At 41.4% G+C, this 22,919-nt stretch overlaps 2 protein-coding genes across 3 annotated transcripts in view; one reads left to right on the top strand and one right to left on the bottom strand.

Annotated features, from left to right (window-relative positions):
• GTF2H1 (general transcription factor IIH subunit 1) overlaps nucleotides 1-2,635 on the bottom strand; it is a 48,554-nt gene extending 45,919 nt beyond the window's left edge. For both annotated transcript variants that reach the window (XM_023518754.1, XM_003781155.3), the window contains exon 1: nucleotides 2,136-2,635. The gene's annotated coding sequence lies outside the window, so the exon portion shown is untranslated. The remainder of the gene's footprint in view (nucleotides 1-2,135) is intronic.
• An 80-nt stretch (nucleotides 2,636-2,715) lies between these two features.
• HPS5 (HPS5, biogenesis of lysosomal organelles complex 2 subunit 2) overlaps nucleotides 2,716-22,919 on the top strand; it is a 44,519-nt gene continuing 24,315 nt past the window's right edge. Inside the window, exons 1-9 of the mRNA XM_012811399.2 lie at nucleotides 2,716-2,943; nucleotides 5,906-6,060; nucleotides 9,822-9,932; nucleotides 10,064-10,128; nucleotides 10,844-11,036; nucleotides 13,108-13,241; nucleotides 14,955-15,167; nucleotides 15,758-15,829; nucleotides 21,561-21,649. Coding sequence (XP_012666853.1) covers nucleotides 5,953-6,060; nucleotides 9,822-9,932; nucleotides 10,064-10,128; nucleotides 10,844-11,036; nucleotides 13,108-13,241; nucleotides 14,955-15,167; nucleotides 15,758-15,829; nucleotides 21,561-21,649 — 985 coding nt within the window. The 5' untranslated portion in view covers nucleotides 2,716-2,943; nucleotides 5,906-5,952. The remainder of the gene's footprint in view (nucleotides 2,944-5,905; nucleotides 6,061-9,821; nucleotides 9,933-10,063; nucleotides 10,129-10,843; nucleotides 11,037-13,107; nucleotides 13,242-14,954; nucleotides 15,168-15,757; nucleotides 15,830-21,560; nucleotides 21,650-22,919) is intronic.

Raw genomic sequence — 22,919 nt, 5'->3', positions numbered from 1 at the left:
GCCATGGCACTCTACCCAGGGGCTCAGCTTGAGGCTCTGTCTCAAAAAAAAAAAAAAAAAAAGGGAGATTTGAAATGCTAGTTGCCATTAAACAATCCCCAAACGTTTTGACAATAAAGCATTAGAAGGAATAAGACTTTAAAAGTAAGTAGTGACTAAAAACTGTTGTTTTAAGATATTAAAGAGAAGAAATGATGCGGCAATACAGGACTGAGTGTTTTTTCACTTTACAGCAGTGCAGGGAGAAGACAGAAGGAAAATGCGACACAGAGAAGCATGATCTAGGAAAATTTTTATCCACTAATAAATACTGTGTGCTGACAAGAGTTTATTACCAAAACTCAAAGAGTAATCAGTTGGTAGTGAAAGTGGGGAAAGACAACTATTGGATCAAAGCCTGCCAAAGGCAGAAAGAGAAAGGGAAAAACACCATTAACAGTATACATAAGGTAGAAATGGTGGCCAAAATACTAGGAAAGTTCAAGGTACACCAGACAACATTCTGCTAGTAGGGAAAAAAATAGCACAAAGAAGCATGATATAAGATGGAAAGACATTTGGTCCCAGCAGGGAGAAGATACAAGCCTTAAGGGAAGTAACACAGGAAGCATTCACAACTGACTTGCTTCTCTACTGGTTTTTTTTTTTTTTAAGAGACAGGGCCTCCCTGTGCTGCCCAGGCCAAAGTGCAGGGGCGCCATCTGCAGCCTCCAAAGCCTGAGGTCACATCATCTTGCCTCCATCTGTCTCCAGAGTAGCAGGGACTAAAGGCATGCACCACCAGCTCAGCAGATTTTTACATTCATTTTTGTAGAGACAAGGTCTCATTATGTTGCCCAGACTGATCTCAAACCCCTGGCCTCAAGTAAGCCTCCCCTCTTACTATCTCAACTGCTTTGGCTTTGGTTTTTAAAGAACCTAGTGCTGGCAATTTTGGTTTAATTTAAAGTCCAGATCAAACTGTGTTCCAAGGACATGCCTCTAAGATAAAGGGAAGGCTGAGTGGGTGGGGCTAAGCCCTCTTAAATTCAGTACCCTCAAAGCAGGCAGCTTTATCTATTGTTCCACTCCTTTAAAAACGTTTGAAGCTCACAAGTCTGAATGTTAATTTTTATAGAGTCAATGCTTAATGCAAAGTATTTCAAATAACTGGGGTTTTTTGTTTGTTTGTTTTGCGATAGTCTCACTCTATTTCTCAGACTAGAAGGCCATGGAGTCAGCCTAGCTCACAGCAATCTCAGACTCCTGGGTTCAAGCAATTCTTCTGCCTCAGCCTCCCGACTAGTCTGCACTACAGGTGCCCCTCACAATGCCCAACTACTTTTTCTCTTTTTTGTAGAGATAGGATCTCAGTCTTTGCTCAGGCTGGTCTAGAACTCCCGAGGCTTAATGGATCCTCCCATTGAGTTCTCTCAGAGTACTAGGATTGCAAGCGTGAGCCATGGCGGAGTGTCGTCAAATAGTTCAGTTTTTGCGTGTTTTTTTTTTTTTAAACGGAGTCTTTGAATAACAGAGTTTTTATATCTCCTTTCCTCATCCCCATTTAAAAGCTAATATGGGCGCTTAAAAGTCAGTCGGACACACCTAGCCAATTTAGCCTTTAAGAACATTAGAAAATTTATAAAAATAATTATGTACTTCGAGGTAGAGTGTGTATTTTTCATCATAACACGACAACAAACTGGGCATGACCAAAACTGGGGTCGTACATGTGTCAAGGTTTTTAAGAGAAACAGGGCTGACAAACGGAAGCAAACGGGGTGCGGACACCAAGGTGAGAGACCTTTTCTCTTACAGGAACCGAGATGTAACAGCATATTTCCTAACGGAAAGGGCTTCTCTGTCCGGGAGAGGCCTTCATTTCCTTCATTCTCATAAGCCAAATCTGATCCTAGCTTTGAGTAAATCTTCGAGTCTCTGCCCTCAGGAGAAGGGCAGGCTTCTTTTAGGCAAGTAGATTAGGAGTCGTCTCCTCTCTGCCCCAGAGTAAGGGCAAGTGAGCCTGCACGCCCAAGCGTTGCAGCTACAGCGGCAGCAACGCTGAGGAAAGGGGGAGAATCCATGCCATCCTGCGGCCCCCGGGCCTGTCAGATCCTTACCCGCCCACCGACCCCCATTCTTCGGTCTAAACTTACCAGATGAAAGCTACAGCTCTGGGCGGGGAGTAAGTAACTGGCTTGGGTCGGGTCGAATTCTGCTGCACTTCTTAGAGCCGCTGCCGAGAAGAGGCTGAAACCCAGCGGCCGCAGCAGTAGCTACCGCCTCTGTTACCGGGGGGTCTCGCCTCCATCGCTGGCTGCGAGGAGTCTGAGGGCACGTGACCGGAAGTACCTAGGAGGCCCAGGGGTACACGTGACCGCAGAGCGTGGCCGCCATGACACCTTCCGCTGGTTCCCTCCCTCCCTCCCCCACCAGTTCCCGCCTGTTTCTCTTCTTCTCTCCGGCCGCGATCGGTGAAAGGTCCCGGGATCCTGGCTGGCCCATCCATCTGGCCTAGAGCTCCTCCGGTCCCGGTCGATGCTGTGTTTCCAGCCTGCCGCGGCTCTCGAACTCCAGGCCGTAGAGAGCGTAATCGCGACGCAGCCTGAGGGGGAGGGACCACGCGCAAGGAGGGGCGTAACCATCACGTGACGAGGAAGTGCCGTTAATAGCGTTGTCCCAGCGTCCCTGGCGCTCCTGGATGACGCAATCCAGGAAGGGGCGGAGTGGGAGGTGGGAAATGAAGTTCTTGTTCCGCTTTTGGTCCCGGCAAGTGGCGGGGCGCTTATCCTGGTAGTAGTAGGTTTGTTACACCGTGAGCTGGAGCTGCTGGCCTGGATGTGGTGGAGCGCGACGGGGACCTCCGGGTTGCTGGTCAGTGAGCCTGGCTTTGACAACTTGGTTACTGGGGCTGTTTTCAGCAACATATCTGAATACAATATTAAAGTCACTGCTGTTAAAAAGGTAGTAATTCTGCTAGACGAGATTTTGTGGGCAGGGACTGTATTTTGTTCATCTTTGTGTCTCCGGCAGTGTTGAATGAATGATTGCATGAATGAGCGAGTCGCCATTTCTTTGTCTTAGGCGGAGAATTGTTTTCTGATCGTAACTTCTCGGATAGAAAGATCCCATTATTGAACGCGAGGACATCTACTACTTCACCTTCGCATCATTTGTTTTTGTTCTTACGCCTTTCGCCTCCCTTTCCTTCCATGAACCTAGTAGGGCAAAAGAGAACATCCATTTGCATTTGATTTGTGAGTAGCAAACACTGCTGTTTTGTGTTATCGTCAAGTCATGCGGAGAAATGGAAAGATGATTAGATCTAGATTCAGGAGATGTGCCTTCTTAGCTCCACTTCTTAGGAGCTCTGTGACCTTTGGGCAAGCCAGCCTCCTAGAAGTTGATTTGTCTTTGGTAAGCATTTGTCTACAACTTCTGTATACTTAGTTTATTGCTAGGTTGAAGTTCTGACAGACTTCACAGAAGTAACATTTTCACTCAGCTTTGCAGGAAAATAGGGTTTTGTTAAATGGGGGAAGATTTTAGAAAGTCATATATTAAACCATGGAGGCACAATCAGTTTATAGAATGAAGGAGGAGCAAAGGATGGTCCAATACAGTTGGAGAATAGGGAGAGAGGGTAAAATGGGATTAAATCAGATTTTAGAAATACTGAAGGTTTGTACAGACTTTTTTTTTAAGTATGTAATTTAAACTTTTTATTATGGAAAATTTCAAACTTAGGCAAAGTAGACAGGATGATAAAATGAACGCTCATGTATATACAACCCGGCTTGAACAGTTATTAACATTCTACTGTTCTTGTTTGTATTAGGCTTGTGAATTTATAGATACTTTTTATTATATCCATTGTTGCATTTGATATCAGCTTTCGCAGTTCTTTTTTGTTTTTTGGCCAGGGCTGGGTTTGAACCCACCACCTCTGGCATATGGGGCTGGTGCCCTACTCCTTTGAGCCACAGGTACTGCCCGATATCGGCTTTCAATTTAAGCTCAATTCTACTGCATCTAGGTAATGGCTAGATTTTATTATGTGAAAATTGTGGGGGGGGGGTTTAGTTGACTCTACTCTGTTGAATAAACAGGGTAACATTGCCACTTTAAAAACATAGCTAATGCCATATAAGCTTGCAATATGGAAATTTAGTGTACAGATTGAGGAAGTTAGGGTTTATATTCTATTCTGGGCTCATCCAACTATATAAGGAATACTAATGTTCAGTTCTAAGGCACCTCATTTTCTGGCATACTAAAGGGCCTCTGTAGAAAGTTGACAAGAATGGAGAGGAATTTGGGAATTGTCATGTCAGGAATGGTGGAAATAGGGGGAATGTAAAATTTTTTGAAGACTTGATAATGCTTTGAAAATACTGAAGGGTTTTTTTGTTTTGAGACAGAGCCTCAAGCTATCCCCCTGGGTAGAGTGCCATGGCATCACAGCTCACAGCAACCTTCCCTGGGCTCAAGCGAGTCTCCTGCCTCAGCCTCCCAAGTAGCTGGGACCATAGGTGCCTGCCACAACGCCCGGCCATTTTTTTGGTTGCCATCATTGTTGTTTGGCAGGCCCGGGCTGGGGATTGGAACCTGCCACCTTAGGTGTATGTGGCTGGTGCCCTAGCCGCTTGAGCCACAGGCACCGAGCCGTGAAGGGTTTTTTTTTGAAAGGAGTAAACCTGTGCACTCTGAACTGTAGAAGCCACCATTAGGAATAATGGTTAGAGCTCTAAGGGATCAGATTTCAGCCCAATATTAAAAAAGACCTTGTATCAGTGAGCATTGTGAAGTATTGGAGTGAGCAGGGTCATGAGAGGGAGTGCTTTTTCATTCCATCCCTGAAAATGTCAGGGACCTAGAGCAAAACCAATTTCTGAGATAAATGGATGTGTATGTGGAATTACCTTTGAATCCTCTTCCACGTAGAGAATTCTGGAATTAGTGCTTATGTGGGATCTTAGAGGCTGGATAGATTTAGATAATAAGAGCTGGAGGAGAAGCAGTCATTTCAGGGAGAGTTAATGTAGAGGTATAAAGGTGGAGATGGCACCCAGCAACTGCTCTTGAGAACTAATATTACTTATGCTGGATTACAGGTGTGAGCCACTGCCCTGGCTGCTTTTTATTCTTAATTTGGCAGGTAGCAAATGATTGAGGAACGTTTAATTAATAGGTAGAATTTTCTTAAATTTATATTTCCTTTTTTCTTAAAATTAGTACAACTTGGCAGAAATGTGCACTTGAGAGTAGTTGAATAGGTAAGAACTCTTGTATCAGTTTTCATAGTCTTAATTGGGTCTTTGGCCTTTGCTACCTTGTATTCTTATCCCTATTCATTCCTATCTAGTCTCTTTTGTTAAAGCCCTTTGTGCTCAGATGCCCTGCACCTTACTTCTTACTCAGTAGGTGCATTCATTCATTTAACATGCTTATTGATATCCTGTGAGTCTGGAGAGAGAGATCCAGAGGCCTATTTCTATTACACACTGTTAAATTATTAGCTAGTAACTGTTAACATTTTAATAAGAAACTCCTAAAGACAGAAGAAAAGTTTCAAATCAGAGAAATGCAGCAAGGGGCTTGCTGTTCTACCTTGACCGGTTTTCCTTTTAAATCCTGCTGTGTCCATTTTGCCTACTCACAATTAGATAATAAGTAGGATAGGATTTGGAGGGCTTTGAGAATGGATATGATACTCTGGGAATTTTAGAGTCAGAGAATGAATGACATGGTATTAGCACAGTGTGGCATAAGATGTTACCTGTACTTGTTTTCTTTCTACCATGATGCTAAGCACTTGTAGGGTAGGGATTGTGGTCCCCTTCTCATGTTTCCTTATGTTCTGTATATATTTATTAATGCATGCTGAATGAATGGTGAGCTTCTTAAATTTTTGTGCATTTTTCAGGTGAGGAATTCTGTGCCTGTCACTCAAGTTTCACACTTTCTGGCTAAATGACTTTTGTGCCAGTGATAGCAGAATCCTACAGCCACGTTCTTGCGGAGTTTGAGTCTCTGGATCCATTACTGTCAGCCCTGCGGCTGGACTCTAGTCGTCTAAAGGTGAACTTCCTGATCCTTGTATCAGTTTCATATTCATATTCATATACTCATGTTTTTGTGTCCTGTCTGTTACATGTGCCTTTGCCATCTATTTCTTTATGTTTCATGGAATCTTGGGTGTTCTTACTTGTCTTAGGCATACCTTTATGGAAAAAAGAAAATAAAATTTTTATCTGAGGACTATAAGCTCCTTTAAATTGCTAGGTGCAGGGAGGCATTTGGAATGAAATAACAGTTATGTCATTCTTCCTTGAGCTAAATAATTACTTCTTGGGCTCAAGCAATCCTCTTGCCTCAGCCTCCCAGGTAGCTGGGACTGTAGGTGCCCACCACAACACCCGGCTATTTTTTAGAGACAGGGTCTTGCTCTGGCTTGAAGCCACTTGCTATGTGGGCACTAGACTGATACTAAGTAGCCACACACCCTGTAGTTCAACAATGCATAGCCCATTGCTAACCAGTATTATTTCTGTAAACCAATGAGAATTCCTGACAAACAATATTTATAATCAGCCCCCTCTCCTGAAATCTTGAGTTTCTCTTGTTCTCCAGAGCACTCCCCAAGGTAACTTAGAAGTGTGTCCTGGGGTGCACTCTTTAACCTTGGCCCAAATCAACTCTCTATACTAATTTTGCTTCAACTTCTTCCTTTTAGGTCTACACATTACACAGAAGTAGCATTTTCATAGCTCTTTCTTATTTTTTGAACTGACTGTTGAATTCTTCTTTACCACCCCTGGAAACCATGACAGTGATTGCTTCATTTTTCCTCCTCAGTAATCTTGCTGTTTTCTCTCTGAAAGCAATATATGTAATTGAAAATAAAGTAGTTTAGGGTGACACCTGTAACTCAAGCAGCTAAGGCACTAGCCACATACACCAGAGCTGGCGGGTTTGAATCCAGCCTGGGTCTGCCAAATGGCAATGACAACTACAACCAAAATATAGCCAGGTGTTGTGGCACGCGCCTGTAGTCCCAGCTACTTGGGAGGCTAAGGCAAGAGAACCGCTTTAAGCCCAGGAGTTTGAGGTTCCTGTGAGCTGTGATGCCATAGCACTTTATCCAGGGCGATAACTTGAGGCTCTGTCTCAAACAAACAAACAAACAAACAAAAAAGTAGTATAAATGAGTATACCCTTTAGGGACTAAGAGAAAATTTCCCCATCACTCTTTGAAGGTTAACTGAAAATCAGCTCATTAATAGAAGAAAAAGCATACAATTTTTTTTTTCTTGAGATAGAGTCTCACTTTCTTGACCCCAGTAGAGTGCCATGGCAGCATAGCTCATAGCAACCTCAAACTCTTGGGCCCAAGCGATCCTTTTGCCTCAGGCTCCCGAGTAGCTGGGACTACCAGCGCCTGCCACAACACCAGCTATTTTTTAGAGACAGGGTCTTGCCCTGGCTTAGGCTGGAACTCATGAGCTCAAGCAGTCCACTCACTTGGCCTCCCAGAGGGCTGGGATTACAGGCATGAGCCAACATGCCAAGCCCCCAGATTTTAAAAATGTGCATAGCATAAGAGGATCACAAGAAAATGATTACCCAATAACTTGGTGTAGAAGCTTATATACTCTTTCATAGAGGAGGGGCAAAATGGGGGATGTTGACAGTTTTGGTGAGTGACATTAAATCATTAGGGAGAATGCATGGACATAGTAGGTGGGAGGCAGACTATATGGGAAAGTGAGGAGTGGAGTTTCACAGAAACAATCTGTCTTATGCAGATAAAGTCTCCTAGGTAATCTCTTGGAGCTGGCCTCAGAAGAACAGATGTAAAGTCTGTATGGGCAGGGCAATGACTCCCAGTCTCTTCTCCTGTGATTGACCTTTCCTGATTATTTGATAAGATCCTTAGGAGATTTAAGACAATTGCATTTTCTTTGGAAGGATGCTTTCTTGGTCAAATAAGGAAATTTCACAGAGAGTTCTCCCTGTGCTTGTAGGGAGGGGGTAAGTGAGACAAGGTTAGAGGGACTTTGATATTGAGGCAGCTTCTAAGGCCTCTCAGCATGTCAAAACACCATCTTTTGGAGTATCAGTTTCTGAGCCTGGTAACTCCATTATGTTATGAATAACATGAACTGCAGCTGTTACAGCAACTCCTCCAAAGCAAGAAATTTAATGTAACTACTTTTTTTTTTTTAATAATTATTTTTTATTAAATCATAACTTTGTACATTGATGTGTTTATGGAGTTCAGGGTACTACTTCAATATACAATGTGACGTAACTTCTGATACACAGAGCAAAGCAAAAGTTAGCTCTATGGAAAGAACTAAATACATATTTCCCTCAAATTCTGAGTTCTTTTGAGTAAACCCAGGAATGACACGGTGAAAACCATGTCTCATAACCAATTCCAGAATAATTTCATTCTTACATTTTGCTACCGTTGAAAGCACCTTTCTGGCCTCTGAGGAAAGGAAGAATAGGAAGTGAGAGGCAAAGTAATATGAGCAAAAATTGTGAGGATTGGCTGGGCACGGTGGCTCTTGTCTGTAATCCCAGCACTCTGGGAGGCTGAGGCGGTGGATTACTTGAGTTCAGGAGTTTGAGACCAGCCTGAGCAAGAGTGAGGCACCATCCCTAAAAATAGCCAGGTGTTGTGGCAGGCGCCTCTAGTCCCAGCTACTCAGGAAGCTGAGGCAAGAGGATCACTTGAGCCCAAGAATTTGAGGTTGCTGTGAGCTATGATGCTATGGCACTCTACCCAGGGTGACAAAATGAGCCTCTGTCTCAAAAAAAATCGTGAGGGTTGATATCAACTAGAAATTTTTTCAGCTACAAGTTACATTACAGTGTGACTTGCTGTTAGGGGCTCAAGCAATAAAAATGGTTTATAATCACATTGGAGGTTAGTGTTTCTGGGTTTAGTGTAGTGGCCCCGTGATATTATGTATCGTGGAAGATACAAGTTCTCCATCTTTCCTGTTCTACGTCATCTGTATATTGGCTTTTCATTGAGTAGGCAGTATGTGTCCTATCTCCTGTTCACACCATAAGCAAGAAAGGGGGCCAAGGGCAAAGGCTTTCTTTTCTTTAGGCTTTCCCTGTTCCTGGGAAGGTAAAGCTTCCTGAGAAGCCCCCAGCAAGCTTATCAGTTGGGATTGAGTTACATGGCTACATGTGGCAGCAGAGGAAACAGAGAATGTGGATGTTTAGGTTTTACAAGTTCTTTGATAAAAAGCAGTAAAGTTGAAGAGGATTGGGAATCCCATTGTTGTTTGCTAACTTGCCGCAGGGTGTTAGGCACAGCATGACTGCTGCTTTCTCTGGTGGAAGAGAAAAGAAATCAGCAGGCGGAGGGTGTGGGCAGACACCATGCCACTTCAGTCTCCCTTGCTCTCTGACCTGTGGGTGTTTTGTGATGATTATACAGACCAGAAGCGATTTAAATGTTGGAAGTGGTTGCTTTATCTCTTAGTAACTCACCGGGGCTTTCTCCATTATGGTCTGTATTGGAATGACCTAGCCAAATTACACAAAATATAAATGGTCTAGCAACTGGCTTTTGTCGAGGGAAAATTTCTCATTTATACAATTGAGCATATTTAGCCTTTTTGAGATTCTTAACAGTTTAAAAAGAAAATGTTCTTCTTCAGTATTTTCCATTATTCTAGAATTAAAGTGTAAGTGCCATTATGGATAGAGTGAGGGGAAGAAGCTAATGCATAAATCCTCAGTCTTTATTTTGGAGGATAGTCCGTTTGTTTAAATTGCTGTGATTATTTCACACTTGTCTTTTCACATATTTTTAGTGCACGAGCATAGCTGTGTCTCGGAAATGGTTGGCTTTGGGCAGTTCGGGAGGAGGACTCCATCTCATTCAGAAAGAAGGCTGGAAGCACAGGCTTTTTCTTTCACACAGGGTAAGATTAAGGGCAGCGTGTCATATGTTGTTTGGAGTCTTATAAATGTGGATTTCTCTAATATAAACAATCATGTGGAATAAAAGATTATAAAACTTGAGATTTACAAAATATTTTTCCTTGTGCTCCAGGAAGGTGCAATTTCTCAGGTTGCCTGTTGTTTACATGATGATGATTATGTTGCTGTAGCTACCAGGTGAGAAGATGTTTTAAAACTCTGTTTTCGGCTTGGCGCCTGTGGCTCAAGTGGCTAAGGCGCCAGCCACATACACCTAAGGTGGCGGGTTCGAATCCAGCCCAGGCCCGCCAAACAACAATAATGGCTGCAACCAAAAAATAGCCAGGCGTTGTGGCAGGCGCCTGTGGTCCCAGCTGCTTGGGAGGCTGAGGCAGGAGGCTCGCTTGTGCTCAGGAGTTTGAGGTTGCTGTGAGCTGTGACGCCATGGCACTCTACCCAGGGGAACAGCTTGAGGCTCTGTCTCAAAAAAAAAAACAAAACTCTGTTTTCTTCCAAATGCATTTTAAATTGACAAGTATGATTAGTAGGGTGACCAACCATCTTCATTTGCCTGGGTCTGTCCCATTTTTAGCTTGGAAACCCCTCATTAGTTAACACACCAGAACAGGTGGTTGGTCATCTGAGTCTTTGTGGAAAATGCTAATTTGAAGTAACAACATTTCAAAGGCCTTAAAAGGGAAAGGGAACAGAAATAATTTAGAACATTTAACTTCTGCTATTATGCTGGTTTGATGACTAAGGCAAGGAAATAAATACCTTGACTTTTACTTCTTCTTTCTAAAGAATAAGAGTTCTTATATATTTTTATGTATTTAACATGGTTGATACTGTGATGCCATTTTCCTTTTTTTACCATTGCCAAAAATTTGCTTCTGTAACTCAATTCTTACAGTCAAGGTCTTGTAGTTGTTTGGGAATTAAATCAAGAGCGTCGCGGGAAACCAGAACAAATTTATGTGTCTTCAGAACATAAAGGCCGAAGAGTTACAGCTCTCTGTTGGGACACAGCTATTCTTAGAGTTTTTGTAGGTGATCATGTGGGGAAAGTTTCTGCTATCAAACTCAACACTTCTAAACAAGCAAAGGTGAGAACTAGATTAGTTCTTTGTGTATGTCTTGGTTTTGTCTTACAGAACTATCAATTAAAGGATGATGTGATTTCATATACTGCATTTCTTCTGGGACTGATCAAGACCCAAGATTTAGAGACTTTAAGCAGACATGTTTGTATGTGGTACATGTGGTGGCCTATTTTAGCCTGATACCATGGCAGAATGGCTTCTGTGAGCTGACTCCAATAACCTACACATTATCTAATGCAGTACTCCCTAATTCAACTGCATGGCTTGTTTAAACAAACTATTCTTTATTACAAGGCTATTAAGAAGAAAAGTCATCTGTTAGTTGTGTGAATAAAATGCAAACATGGAAATGGCACCAAGCCAAGGGTCCTACTCTTCTGGTCCCTGTGTAGAAGAAACTTGTGGGTCTAAGGATATTTTCTTTCAGGATGAAGAGAAATTTACTGCGAATGCAATCTTAAAGGCACCCCCTGGCTTGTGCTCTGTTGTACAGGTCTTCAGCTTCCTTCCTCAATTATTGCTGGAGAGAAGGGTTGAGACTGAGGTTACTCTCACAGAATACTTATAGTCTGTCACTGAGACAGCAAACCAGCTTTTCACTGTCCTGTTTCTCTAAGGCCCTAATATCAGAAATTTGTCTCTTACTGGTGTATTTCTGTGTAGGGTCCTGGCACAAAAGAAGAGCTCTATCTACTATTGGCTAAATTCCTTTTTGTTTTTAAGAGACAGGGTCTCTTTCTGTCACCCTGGTTAGAGTGGCAGTGGCCCAATCATAGCTCATTATAACTTTAACTACTAAGCTCAGTGATCTTCCTGCTTCAGACTCCTGAGTAGCTAGAGGTAGAGATACACACCACCATGCCTGGCTAATATTTAAACTTTTCTGTGGAGATGTGGTCTTGCTGTGTTGCTCAGGCTGGTCTTGAACACCTGGCCTCAAGTGATCTCCTGTGTTGGCATCTGAAAGTGCTGGGATCACAGGTGTCAGTGATTGAACTTGGCCCTAAATTACTTCATTAAAATGAACACATCAGAATATTCTGGTTTGACCATCATGACCTGTCAAATTATTATTTTATTTATAATTATATTTGGTCTAAAATATAGTTGAAACATTACATATGGTATAGAGTTAATCTGCCTTTTTTTTTAAAAGGAGGGGTACTATTTATAGGTGAAAAATTCTTTCAAATATTCTAAAATTTGCTTTATCTTTATCATTCCAACTTGTATGTTTAGATAACCACAAACAGAACTTTAAGAATTCACCTCTGCAATTATATATAAGATTATTTCACAGAACTTTTATTTATTTTATTTAAAATATTACTTATTAAATATTATTTTAAAATGTTAAAAATTATTGAGACTGAGTCTCCCTATGCCTCCCTTGGTAGAGTCCCATGGCGTCACAGTTCACAGCAACCTCACACTCTTGGGCTTAAGCGGTTCTCTTGCCTCAGCCTCCTGAGTAGCTGGGACTACAGGAGCCTGCCACAACACCTGGCTATTTTTTGGTTGCAGTTGTCATTATTGTTTAACAGGCCCAGGTTGGGCTCAAACCCATCAGCCTTGGTATATGTGGCTGGTGCCCTACTCACTGAGCTATGGGCACTAAGCCTATTTCACAAAACTTTTAAATGAAGAAAACTTTGATATCTTTACAAGCAGATTTAATTTTGGCCTATTTAAAATTTTTCTTTTGTTGGCTCGGTGCCAGTAGCTCAAGTGGGTAGGGTTCTAGTCACATACACTGGAGCTGGTGGGTTCGAATCCAGCCCAGGCCTACCAAACAACAATGACAACTGCAACCAAAAAATAGCCGGGCGTTGGAGCAAGTGCCTGTGGTCCCAGCTACTTGGGAGGCTGAGGCAAGAGAATCACTTAAGCCCAAGAGTTTGAGGTTGCTGTGAGCTGTTGATACTACAGCGCTCTACCCAGGGTGTCAGCTTGAGACTCTGTCTCAAAAAAAAAAATTTGTTATCCAAATTATTTTCATTTCAAAGGTAAAGAGGAGGAGATTATATGTTATAATGAAGTAAATTTTATTTCTTCCTTCTCATATCCCTTTTAGGCAGCTACTGCTTTTGTGATGTTTCCGGTTCAGACAATAACAACAGTTGACTCCTCTGTTGTCCAATTAGATTATTTGGATGGGAGACTACTTATATCTTCACTTACTCGATCCTTCTTGTGTGATACTGAGAGGTATGTTGAACAACCATGAGTCATCAGAAATACAGAATTTTAGAACTGGAAGGGACTCAGAAGTTATCTAACCCCAAACCCTCAGGCAATTATATGGATAATAGTAAGGAACACTCGTAGGTAAGCTGATGTTAGAGATTAGTGAGGAGGTAGAAAAGACTGAGACAGTCCAGCGGGTGAGGCTTGATATATGTACCATGAGAAAAGGCCAAAGGCTTGGTTCTGTATGGAATATTAGGAAGGCTTCCTTGATCAAGTTTCATTGTTGTTTTTTTAAAATTTGCTTTGTATTTAATAGAATTTTACTAAAGCGTAAAATTAGAGGAAGAAGAGTTAAGAGCTTAGTGAAGCCAAAAAATCTCAAGGGCAGAGCCAAAAGTACAATGGATAGCAAAGAAGTACATTACAGGTAGCTGTGAAAGACTAGAACAGAATAGGAAACAGCTTGAAATCAATATTATATATCACTCTACCAAAGTTCCTCAGCCATCTTTGCTGCAGAGAAATTTCACTGGCCCGTTTTTATTTTTTTTCACTTACCCTGGCAAGCAACCATATTTCTCAAGACCATTTCTTCTTTTAAAAATTTGTTGTAGAGAATTTTGAGCATACACGAGAGAGTTGTATAATGAACACTCATTTCACAGGGTGAACTAGAGTTGGATGACCGTGCGATAGAATCTACTGCAAAAAAAACTAACATGTTTAGAGACATGTACTTTCTTTTAGCTAGAATTTAGTTTTCAAGGACATGGATAGTACAATAACTTAAAAATGTATTTAAGTTAAAGATTTTTTTGTTTCAACCTGTATTCCCTCCTAACAAATAGCATTTTTAACCTCTGTGCCACAGAGAATTCATCACAAACAGCATTTAAAAAAAAACAACAACAACAACCTAGGACTCCTAGTGACTAACCACAGTGATAGATATGAATTTGCTTCATATAGGTAGTTTTAAGGATTAAGATAATGAAAATATCTAACCTTGTATCTGTCACATATTACTTGTTTGAAAATGTAGAAAGTAGCCAGGTGTGACGGTTTGCGTCTGTAATGCTTGTACTCTGGGAGGCTGACAAGAGTGAATTCCTCGAGCTCAGGAGTTACAGACCAGCCTGAACAAGAGAGAGACCCTAGCTCTATTAAAAATAGAAAAGCTAGCCAGGATTTGTAGCTGGCTAGTAGTGAGGTATACTGAGGCTGAAACAAGGCTAGTAGTGAGGTATACTGAGGCTGAAACAAGAGCATCGCAACTGTAACAAAAAAATAGCCGGGTACTGTGGCAGGCACCTGTAGTCCCAGCTACTTGGGAGGCTGAAGCAAGAGAATCACTTCAGCCCAAGAGTTTGAGGTTGCTATGATCTGTGATGCCACAGTACTCTGCCAAGGGCAACATAGTAAGACTCTATTTCAAAAAAAAAAAAAAAATTTTTTTTTTTAAAAGGGCCATCACATTAATTCTGAGCCATTTATTCTTAGTACTCATAAGCTGAGTACTAAGGTGAAATGGTTTGCTTCCTGTCACAGAAATAGCTAATGGAAAATCAGAGCCAGAACCCATTTTGACTTTTCCATTCTGTTCTTGTCAGTATGTTGCTAATATGAATAAAGAAGACTTTGCAGGCAGGATTATTGCAGCCATGCTGATTTGTAGTGCCATTGTTTTTAACCTTTTTGTACGTAAACATGCTTTCTCTTTCTGGGTACTAGAGAAAAGTTTTGGAAAATTGGAAACAAGGAAAGAGATGGAGAATATGGAGCTTGTTTCTTTCCTGAAAGATGTTCTGGGGGTCAGCAACCTCTGATATACTGTGCTCGTCCTGGCTCCAGGATGTGGGAAGTGAACTTTGATGGGGAAGTCATAAGCACACATCAGTTCAAGAAACTCCTATCGTTGCCACCTCTCCCTGTGATTACTCTAAGGTAATGATTTGGGTGGGCATATAGGTTGAGAGACCTATATGGAGGGATTAGGTTAAAAATCTCTTGCATGCTGTATGTGTTAAAGATTTCATTATGTGTTTTTTTTGTTGTTGTTGCTTTGTTTTGTTTTTTGAGACAGAGCCTCAAGCTGTCCCCCTGGGTAGAGTGCTGTGGCATCACAGCTCACAGCAACCTCCAACTCCTGGGCTCAAGCAAGTCTCCTGCCTCTGCCTCCCAAGTAGCTGGGACTATGGGCCACAATGCCCAGCTATTTTTTGGTTGTAGTTGTCATTGTTGTTTGGCAGGTCTGGGCTGGATTTGAACCCCCCAGCTCTGGTATATGTGGCTGGCGCTTTAGCCACTTGAGCTATAGGCACCAAGCCTTTATTATGTGTTTCAAGAGTGAAGTCAAATTTTTATTAAAAGATTCAGAGAAAGCAAAAAAATTTCAATCAATTATCCTTCCCATTATTAGAATGAGTTGAATTAGGGCAGATGCAGTTAGGCTCTTGAGTGTGTTTTGGAGACAAGAATTTCCCTACATTGATACTTTTGTATTTAAGTCTTTAACAGATTTGTTTACTTTCTAGATCAGAACCTCAGTATGATCCTACAGCTGGATCCTCCCAGTCTTTGTCTTTCCCCAAACTCTTGCATCTTAGGTAAGTTTCTCTCTTTGTACTTAAAAAAATAACCTTTTCTCTTTGTGGCTTGTTCAGAGGCAGTTAGCTTTTTAAGCTTGTTTTTGCACTAAATTATTTTTGGAAAATTAGGAAGTATCTGTTAGGTGAAATGTTCTGTATGTAAAGAGGAAGGGAAAGATCACAGAAGTACTTCCCGTTAAGAGTTTACAATTGCTGGGGAGAGCTGTAAGTACTTGTTTTGTCATAACTTTCTCTACCTAGGGGGATGCAATAATGAAAGCAAGCCCCAGCCTGAAATCTGCCACACAGATTAATGTCTATTAACAAGTAGGCATAAAATTATTTGCAGGACTTGTTCTTAAAAGCTTAGTGAAATTTGAGCTCTCAACTGTTTAGGTACTCTGACATATACCTTGCATGAAAGGTTTGCTCAAGTTAGATTCAGCCATATTCTAATGTCAGAGTTCCACCAGTCTTCTAGTTGGATTAGGTACAGAATCTACCATTATGTACAGCACCTTACGGAGAGTCGTTCTGAAGGCTGACAGCTGGTGGGACTGCCAGTTCTTACACCTTGTTCTGCAAGCGTGAGAGTATTGATGTGTGATTTCCAGTCAGTGTGTCTTGTCTTAAACTCTTCTTACTTTGTCAATGAAAAATTATTTCTAATATGATTTAGGCTAATTAATAAGGTCTCTAATACAGATTCAGAAAATGTTATTTAGAGGTTATTATAGAGTGCAGTGGAACATGGACTCCTGATTGGGTTTTTTTAAGGGCTATCTACTTTTGGAATGTATTTTTTAAACTAGCAGTTGAAATGTTAACCAATTACCCCTAACGATATGGATAAAAACTAATTTTGTCTGTGTCACACTGCTTACGTTGAGGGATTTAAAAGTGAAGTATAGGCTCGGCGCCTGTGGCTCAAGTGGCTAAGGCGCCAGCCACATACACCTAAGGTGGCAGGTTCGAATCCAGCCCGGGCCCACCAAACAACAATGATAGCTGCAACCAAAAAATAGCTGGGTGTTGTGGTGGGTGCCTATGATCCCAGCTACTTGGGAGGCAGAGGCAGGAGACTCGCTTGAGCCCAGGAGTCGGAGGTTGCTGTGAGCTGTGATAGAGCCAGAGCACTCTACCCAGGGGGACAGCTTGAGGCTCTGTCTCAAAAAAAAAAAAAAAAAGTGAAGTATAGACTTTATAACACTTTAATAAACCCATAAGTCATCCTGAAAGTTACTGGAGAAAGACAGCTGTTTATTTACCCATAATTAGATATAGCATATTAAAAACTTCCTCCAGCTCAGTGCCTGTATCTCAGCAGTTAGGGTGCCAGCTACATAGACTGGGGCTGGCGGGTTTGAACCCAGCCCAGGCCTGCCAAACAACAATGACAACTGCAACAACAACAAAAAACATAGCGGGGCATTGTGGCGGGCGCCTGTAGTCCCAGCTACTTGGGAGGCTGAGGCAAAAGAATTGCTTAAGCCCAAGAGTTTGAGGTTGCTCTGAGTTGTGACACCATGGCACTCTACCAAGGGTGACATGGTAAGACTCTATCTAAAAGAAAAATAATAATAAAATAAAATAAAAACTCTTCCTCCTTTACGACTCTTCTGTTATGGCACTTATTAGTTTATAATTATATATTCACACAGTATTTATACCTGTCTTACTCCTAATACTGTGAAGGCTTTGTGTCTATTCACACTGTTGTATTCTCAATGCTTGGGCTAGTGCCTGGCACATGATAGAATTTTTTTTTTGGTAGAGACAGGATTTTACTCTGTTGTTGGAGTACAGGGATATGATCATAATTCACTGTAGCCTCAAATTCCTGGGCTGAAGTGGTTCTCCCACTTCAGCCTCCTGACTGGTTGGACCTCAGGCACATGCCACCACACCAGTTAATTTTTTTAACTTTTATTTTTGTAGAGACTGGTCTTGCTATGTTGCCCAGTCTGGTCTCAAATTCGTGGCCTCAAGTGATCCTTCTGCCTTGGCCCCCCCAAAGGTCTGGGATTATAGGAGTTAGCCACCACACCTGGCACATAATAGGCACTTCAGTATTCATTTACCATGGCGTGATGTGTCAGACGTGGGGGTGTCCCTTACCTAAGAGTATGTTTTCTGATAGCTAGGCCACAGTATGCCTGGTTCTCCAGAATCAATGGTTATTCCTTTGAGTATATCTATTTAAAGCTTCTGTCACAGTTCTTGCCATGGTAAACAAAGCTTTTCGTGATCTGGCTCTGCCTACTCCTCACCTTAAGCAGTAATTAATGCCACTTTGAAACCTTTGCTGACTCCTACAGCAGGCTTAGATTAGACATTTGTTCCCAGGTACTGCTGTCAAACCTTAATCATTCCTCCATCATCACCACTCTCTTATACGTATTATGAATATTGGCTGGGAGTAGTAGCTTACATCTGTAATCCCAGCACTTTGGGAGGAGTGCTTGAGGCCAGGAGTTAAAAACCAGCCTGGGAATACAAATCAGAACCACCCCAAGGTGTCACCTAACCCCAGTAAGAATAGCCCACATCATAAAGTCCCAAAGGTGGGGATGGTGCCTGTGGCTCAAAGGAGTAGGGTGCCAGCCCCATATACCAGAGGTGGAAGGTTCAAACCCAGCCCCAGACAAAAACTGCAAAAAAAAATTAAAGTCCCAAAGGTGCAGATGCCGGTGTGCATGTGAAGAGAAGGGAATACTTTTACATTGTTGGTGGGATTGCAAACTAATATAGCCTCTTTGGTTTTTTTCTTTCTTTTTTGAGATAGAGTCTCACTCTGTTGCCCTGGGTGGAGTGCAAATGGCATCATAGCTCACAGCAACCTCAAACTCTAGGGCTCAAGTGATCCTCTTATTTCAGCTTCCTGTGTATCTGGGACTATAAGTGCCTGCCAAAAAGCCTTGCTAGTTTTCTTATTTTTATATTTTTATATATATATATATATATATATTTTTTTTTTTTTTTTTGAGACAGAGTCTCAAGCTGTCACCCTGGGTGTTATGCTGTGGCATCACAGCTCACAGCAACCTCAAACTCTTGGGCTTAAGCAATTCTCTTGCCTCAGCGTCTCATGTAAGTGGGACTACAGACGCCCACCACAACGCCTGACTATTATTACAGTATTCAGTACAGTACCATGCAGTAGTTGTTATTGTTTGGCTGGCCTGGGCTAGATTCGAACCCGCCAGTTCTGGTGTAGGTCACTGGCACCCTAGCTGCTGAGCTATAGGCACCCAGCCCCATATGTATTATTATTACAGTCATACAACACTTAACAGGGATACGTTCTGAGAAATGTGTTGTTAGAGAATTTCATCATTGTGCAGACATCATAGAGCAGCAGTTCTCAACCTGTGGGTCATGACCCACAGAAACTGTATTAAAGGGTCATGGCATTAGGAAGGTTGAGAACCACTGTCATAGAATGTTTTTTTTTTTTTTTTTTTTTTTTTTGAGACAGAGCCTCAAGCTGTCCCCCTGGGTAGAGTGCTGTGGCATCATAGCTCACAGCAACCTCCAACTCCTGGGCTCTAGCAAGTCTCCTGCCTCCGCCTCCCAAGTAGCTGGGACTACAGGTGCCCGCCACAACACCCGGCTATTTTTTGGTTGCAGCCATCATTGTTGTTTGGTGGGTCCGGGCTGGGGATTTGAACCCGCCACCTTAGGTGTACGTGGCTGGCGCCTTAGCCGGTTGAGCTATAGGCGCCGAGCCTGTCATAGAGTGTTCTTACAGAAAGCTGAATGGTATGGCCTCCTCTACACCTAGGCTACCAGCACAGCATGGTATACTGTACTGAATACTGTAAGCAAGTGTGACACAATAAGAAGTATTTATGTACCTAAACATAGAAAAGATACAGAAACCTCAAACTCTTGGGCTCAAGTGATCCTCTTGTTTCAGCCTTCTGGGTAACTGGGACTATAAGTGCCTGCCACAGAGCCTGGCTAGTTTTTTTATTTTTATTTATTTATTTTTTGACAGAGTCTCAAGCTGCCCTGGGTGGAATGCTGTGGCGTCATAGCTTACAGCAACCTCCATCTCTTGGGCTTAAGCGATTCTCTTGCCTCAGCCTCCCAAGTAGCTGGGACTATAGGTGCTTGCTACAATGCCTGGCTATTTTTTGGCTGTAGTTGTAGTTGTTTGGCGGGCCCGGGCTGGATTCGAACCTGCCAGCTATGATGTATGTGGCTGGCGCCGTAGCCGCTTGAGCTACTTGTGCCAAGTCACTATTTTTATTTTTAGTAGAGACGGGGTCTTGCCCTTCCTCAAGCTGGTGTTGAACTCATGAGCTCAAGCAGTCCTCCTGCCTCGGCCTCCCAGAGTGCTAGGATTACAAGCATGAGTCACCATACCAGCCCTAATACAGCTTCTTTGGAAAGAACTCAAAATAGACCTTTCATTGATCCTACAATCCCATTAGAAAGCATCTACACACAAGAAAAAATATCAATTTATCTTAAGGACATTTGCACCAGATTTTTATTGCAGCTCAGTTTACAACTGCCAATAGAAGCAACTCAAGTAGCCATCAACCCCTGAATGGATTAATAAACTATGGTATATGTATACAATGGAATACTATTCAGTCATAAAAAAAATAGAGGCTTTACATCTTTTATACATCTTTCATATAACTGGATAGAGTTAAAACATATTCTTCTTAGTAAAGTATCACAAGAATGGAAAAGCATATATCTGGTATTCAATACTAATGTGAAGCCAGTATACAAACTAATACATGCCCACAAGAGAAAAACTCAATTTAATTCAAGTTGGGAGGAGGGAGGAGGAGGGAAGGAGATGGGTGTGCTTCCACTGAATAGGCACAATGTAAGGGTATATGGCACACCTCCTGGGTGCGGAACAATTACAGTTACAATAGAGACCTTACTCAAATGCAAACATTGTAACCTAATTGTTTGTACCCTCGTATTAACCTGAAATTAAAAAGAAAATTAATATATTCTAACAAAAACCCAGCCTGGGCAACATAGTGAGACCCAATCTGTACAAAAAATAAAAAGGTCACTGGGGCATGATGTTGCACACATGTGGTTCTAGCTACTCAAGGTGGGAGGATTGTTTGAACCTAAGAATTTGAGGCTGCGGTGAGCCATGGTCACATCGCTGCATTCTAGCTTGGTGTATATCAGTACTGATGTATACATACACACACACATACACATGTAAATGAATATAGAAATTCTACTACAAAGTTAGATAATACACTTGTAGACAGACAGCTTAATAAAGCTCTTGTCACATAATTGGCCAGGTATTTTCAACCTATTCTGTGGACACAACTAAAGATGGCAAAATACTGCTGTTCCTAAAAGTGGCTCACTAGAGCAGTGATTGGCCTTAAGATGTTAAGTCTTTGTTTTAAATGTCATATCAAGTATGGGAGGTGTAACTGCTTTAACAAAAGTGAGGTAAGTCATCCCTAAGCTTTTTTTCCTCCAGATACCAGCCTTTTCTTTTTCTAGAAGATATGTAATGTATGTGTTTGAAATTTTCCCAATTTGCCTTCATTATATGCTATATTTTTAGTTTGCTGTTGTTATAGACAGAAAGGTGTGAGGATTTGATTAGCAGGGTCACTGTTGTATTTTCTTTGTACGGTCTGATTTTACCTTAATAGCTAATGTTGCAAGTCAGGTGATTATTCAATATATCATAGACTATTATATCCTAGCAACCTCAAACTCTCATGACTCCTTTCTCTTGCAGTGAGCATTGCATGCTGACTTGGACTGAAAAAGGAATTTATATTTTCATTCCTCAAAATGTTCAAGTTCTTCTTTGGAGTGAAGTCAAAGGTAATTACATTTTTTTTCTTAAATAATTTTTAATCTCATTTTTATGAAATATTTAATTATTATAGGACAATTCTCTTACAGTATAAGAAGTTGGAAAATAGAATGGGGTAACATTTCTTTAAGATTGGTCATAGATGTTTCCCATTGTAGGGTACTTCCCAAACATACATTTATGATTTCACATTCAGCTATTTATTTTTTCATGGCTACATAGTGATGTTTTTGATACATATAATGTATAGTAATCAGATCAGAATAATTAGCATATTTTTCATCTCAAATCTTTATCATTTGCGTTGGGAACATTCAATATCCTCTCTTCTAACTATTTGAAAATACATGTTATTGTTAATGATAGTCATCTTACAATGCTGTAGAATGCTAGAACTTATCCCTCCTATCTATCATAGCTATAATTTTATATCCTTTAACAAATCTCTTCCTTTCTTCCCTTTTCCCCCCAATCCTCCCCAGACTCTAGTAACCGGGGTTCTACTTTTTACTTCTATGAGATCAACTTTTTTTAAGCTTCTACCTAATGCAGATTTCACTTAGCATAATGTTCTCCGGTTTTCTGTTCTTTTTTTTTTTTTTGAATCTTACTCTGTCACCCTGGGTAGAGTGCTATAGTATCACCATAGCTCACAGCAACTTCAGACTCTTGGGCTCAGCCTCCCAAGTGGCTGGGACTACAGATACCCACCACAATGCCAGCTAATTTTTCTAGTCTTAGTAGAAATGGGATCTTTCTCTTGCTCAGGCTGGTCTTGAACTCCTGAGCTCAAGGAATCCACCTCTCAGAATGCTAGGATTATAGGCATGAGCCACCACACCTGGCCTGTCTTCCAGTTTTCATGGGTAATTTTAGATACAATTAGTTAAGTATCAGTAACTGCTGCTAAGGAACAAATGGTTTAATTTTTCCCTTCTATTTGCCCTGAATCTTTATACTTGCCAGAAGTCTTGCTGTGACTCCCATTTTGTATCTTTATAGTTAGAGTTCAAAAAGTCCTTGTAGGAACAATAACAGCCTTTGTATGTGACTGAGATAGAGAAAATCAGTTTCTATGTTCTTTTGGTTAAAACCAGATATGGGGAGAAGTCTAGCTTTTTTTTTAATCATTGATGTTCAGTTGAAAGTATGTGTTTATTTGGGGGGACTTTTTCTAATTTGTAAAAACCACAAAAAAAGAGAAATAAATTATTGCTTACTGGTATGATCTACAATGATTTCTTTTCTTTTTCTTTTTCTTTTTTTTTTTTTTTTTTG

The sequence above is a fragment of the Otolemur garnettii genome, unplaced genomic scaffold (assembly GCF_000181295.1).
Source record: "Otolemur garnettii isolate 467f Iridium unplaced genomic scaffold, OtoGar3 scaffold00001, whole genome shotgun sequence".
Taxonomy (NCBI): domain Eukaryota; kingdom Metazoa; phylum Chordata; class Mammalia; order Primates; family Galagidae; genus Otolemur; species Otolemur garnettii.
This window is presented reverse-complemented; position numbering and strand designations above follow the sequence as displayed.